Here is a 3,377-nt window from a genome sequence, read left to right as displayed (position 1 = left end):
GGGGGGGGGCATGTGTCAGGAGCACACCCCCACCCAGGGTAAAGCTCCGTCTGGAGCAGCAGGGCCTGTGCAGCCCCTGAGACGTGCCCCGGCACTGAGCATCGCGGGCACAGCCCCGTCCATGCTCTGGGTCTCGCTGGCTCTGTGCCGGGGAATCCTTGCTTGACCTTGGCATTTTTAAAAATCTTGTCTATGGTGGGGGCTATCGTGGCACTAAAATTATGTCCAGGCAGCGACCTCAGTATGTGGGAGGCTCCCTTCTGGCTTGAGACGCTGGGTGACTAACAGCTACCGATCATCTGGGGACTTTTCAACAAAAACTACTCTAAAGTCTTCATCAAAAATTGGCAAGACGTCTGTTTCTGGCTTAAAATTTAAGTATGTTTCGCTGTCATTTCTTTTTAGTGGAAAACTAAATGGTTTGGTCTCACCATACCATTAATAGGATTTTTCTTTTTCCATAGCAGATAACTTACTACCACATTCTCCTTGATGACCTTGTTACCAGACAAATGGCCAGTTTTCCTAGAAGTTTCTTTCCTGCAAACAAAGAGGGCAGCGTAGGCAGGGGTTCTGAGAGGCTGGGGCCAGACCGCCTCATTGAATGTGCCTTCGCCTGCGAGCCGTGTGTCCTGGAGGACGTAGGTGTGAGGGTGAAATGAACTGGCAGAGTGTGTCGTCCCCACGCGGGCAGCGCCGCGTCAGTGGTTTTTACGTCAGCAGCAATTCACAGTAGGAAGCCTTGGAGCCCAGCGTGACGCGAGAGGCACCAGCCACCCACACGGGGTTGGCAGGCGGCTCCCTCGGCTCCCAGCTCCCACTTTGGGGGCACGGAAACTGGGGTCACTTTGACCAAAGGCACAGTTTCAGTCACCGTCAAGCCTTCTAGAACGGCAGGGAGGGGGCAGTCTTCCCTCCGGGTCACAAGTGAGCAGGGTGGCGGCATCTACTCCTTAGAAGTCTTCACAGCTCCCCTCCGAGTGCTTACGTTAAAAGCAGCCGGGAAAAGCATGGTGGGAACTGGTGCAGGAAGCCCAAGCTCAGGGCCTGTGCAAATGCCTGGATTCCGGGTGGAGCAGGCTGGTCATGCTGTGGAGGCCAAGCATGAAGACCAAGCGGCTCTTTCCTCATCACAGCTTGACGTCTGCCTCTTACATGGTCTCACTAGGCCTTCCCGTTGCCCATTTTACAGATGGTAAAACTAAGCTTCGGGGAGGTGGTATACTTCATTCTGTCCCACAGCAGATGGCTCGCCCAGGCTGTGCCCTCAGCATCTGAGAGGCTGGGCAGGAGCCCACAGGTCCTGCTCTCCGCCTCCCCACCCCTGCTGAGGGCCAGGCCACACTGTTCCCCACTCGCATCCATGATGAGGTTGGGAAGAAATGTTCCCCTTGATAGAGTCATGCCTTCAGGTGGCAGTATGATTCCAAAACCAGCCTTGCAGGGCGTTCACAGGGGCACACACAGCCGTCCGTCTCCTGTTACGCGGGGGAGGCGGGCACTGTGATGAGCTTTGCACGCCTTCCTGCCTCCACAGGGCTGACCAGGGGCGTCTCCTGGACTGTGTGGTGCGATGGGGAAACCTCACCGAAGGGAAGATCAGGGCGTACCTGGGGGAGGTTCTGGAAGCCGTCCGATACCTTCACAACTGCAGGATAGCACACCTGGACCTAAAGGTTAGTGGGCTTCCCGGGGCCGAGGCTGGCGTGTCTGACCACAGGGCCTCTCAGCTTGTCCGCTGCCTCCAGGCCAGGAGGCCTGGGGAGACTGGGGACTGATACGAGGAGGTGGGTAATGGGAACACGGGTCTCTAATCTTTGTTCGTAAGATTTACTTTCAATGATACAAACAATCGGTAAAGTACTCTTCACACATTTCCTGAGGTTCCAGAAGGTTCCTGTGAGTTGCGAGGCTGGTGTGGGACTGGTTCAGTGTAGCTGAGAAAGGAAGGTGAATGTTACTCTCGGTGCCAGGAGCCAGGCGTGAGAACGGACAGCCAGCTTCCTCGGCCAGGGCCCTTCCGCGTGGCGCCGCCATCCTGACCTCCCGGGAGGGCCGTCTCTGCTCCTCCTCCGCGGCCTGCGCGCGCTGTCTCCTCCTGTGTTGCGTGTGAACCGTTCCTTCCGGTGACTTCAGTGGTCCCACGCAGCGCCCGCGTTAAACTGGAGAGCGGGGTGCCTGGGAATGACCGTTGTCCTTCCTGTCTCCTAGCCTGAAAACATTCTGGTGGATCAGAGTTCGGCCAAGCCAACGATCAAACTGGCTGACTTTGGAGATGCCGTCCAACTCAACACGACCTACTACATCCACCAGTTACTGGGGAACCCCGAGTTTGCAGCCCCCGAAATCATCCTGGGGAACCCCATCTCCCTGACCTCGGATACATGGAGTGTCGGAGTGCTCACGTACGTGCTTCTCAGCGGCGTGTCCCCCTTCCTCGACGACAGCGTGGAGGAGACCTGCCTGAACATTTGCCGACTAGACTTTAGCTTCCCAGAGGACTGCTTTAAAGGAGTGAGCCAGAAGGCCAAGGAGTTCGTGTGCTTCCTCCTCCAGGAGGACCCCGCCAAGCGTCCCTCGGCTGCCCTGGCCCTGCAGGAGCAGTGGCTGCAGGCGGGCCACGGCGGCGGCAAAGGTGCGGGCGTCCTCGACACGTCCAGACTGACTTCCTTCATTGAGCGGCGCAAACACCAGAACGATGTTCGACCTATCCGTAGCGTTAAAAACTTCTTACAGAGCAGGCTTTTGCCTAGAGTCTGACCCATCTTGAAGTTCTTTCTCATTCTCTTTCACCTGCCGATCAGCTGTTAATTTAAATTTTGAAGAGAAACACAAACCAACATGACTGACCAGCTGCCGTATGTTCATCGTGTGACGTTGTGTTCCGAGCGAGCGGCGCTCGGCAGTGGGCGGGGCTCGGGAGCACGCTGTGGGGGGTGGAGGACTTCTCGCACACTCTTCGTGAGCGGACACAGCATTGCTGTACCACTGTCTTTTATTCAGGTTTCTGCAAAAAAAAAAATTAAGTAAATAAAAAGAATCTTTTTTAAACGAACATGAATAGAATTTTGCAAATTTAACGTTTTCCAAGATTTATTCAAGGACACGAAATGCCTATGTTCAACCACTGGTGTTAACGAACAAAATAGATACTGGGCACCTCTGGGGAGGACTCCCCACCACCCCCTTCGAGGCGGGCCTCCCCACGGCCTCCTCCAGAGCTCAGGGCCCACCTGGCTCCGAGCTTTCCTAGCTGCCGGGTCTGCTGCCTCTCACTTGGACGCCAGACCGGGCTCCTGAAATGTGCATTCAACCTCAGACTTTTGCATAAAAATAGAATGAATCGTTCTGCTCTGATGAAATGTAGGCCTTACTTG

General features: G+C 55.6%; 1 protein-coding gene across 1 annotated transcript in view; it reads left to right on the top strand.

Annotated features, from left to right (window-relative positions):
- Window positions 1-3,055, top strand: part of TRIO (trio Rho guanine nucleotide exchange factor) — a 229,487-nt gene extending 226,432 nt beyond the window's left edge. The window contains exons 56-57 of the mRNA XM_077749451.1: window positions 1,538-1,676; window positions 2,212-3,055. Of these exons, the coding sequence (XP_077605577.1) occupies window positions 1,538-1,676; window positions 2,212-2,760 (688 nt within the window). The 3' untranslated portion in view covers window positions 2,761-3,055. The remainder of the gene's footprint in view (window positions 1-1,537; window positions 1,677-2,211) is intronic.
- The last annotated feature ends 322 nt before the right edge of the window (window positions 3,056-3,377 follow it).

This window comes from Crocuta crocuta, unplaced genomic scaffold, assembly GCF_008692635.1.
Source record: "Crocuta crocuta isolate KB4526 unplaced genomic scaffold, BGI_CrCroc_1.0 scaffold89, whole genome shotgun sequence".
NCBI lineage: Eukaryota > Metazoa > Chordata > Mammalia > Carnivora > Hyaenidae > Crocuta > Crocuta crocuta.
Note: the sequence above shows the minus strand (reverse complement) of the source record. Positions and strands in the feature narration are given on the sequence as shown.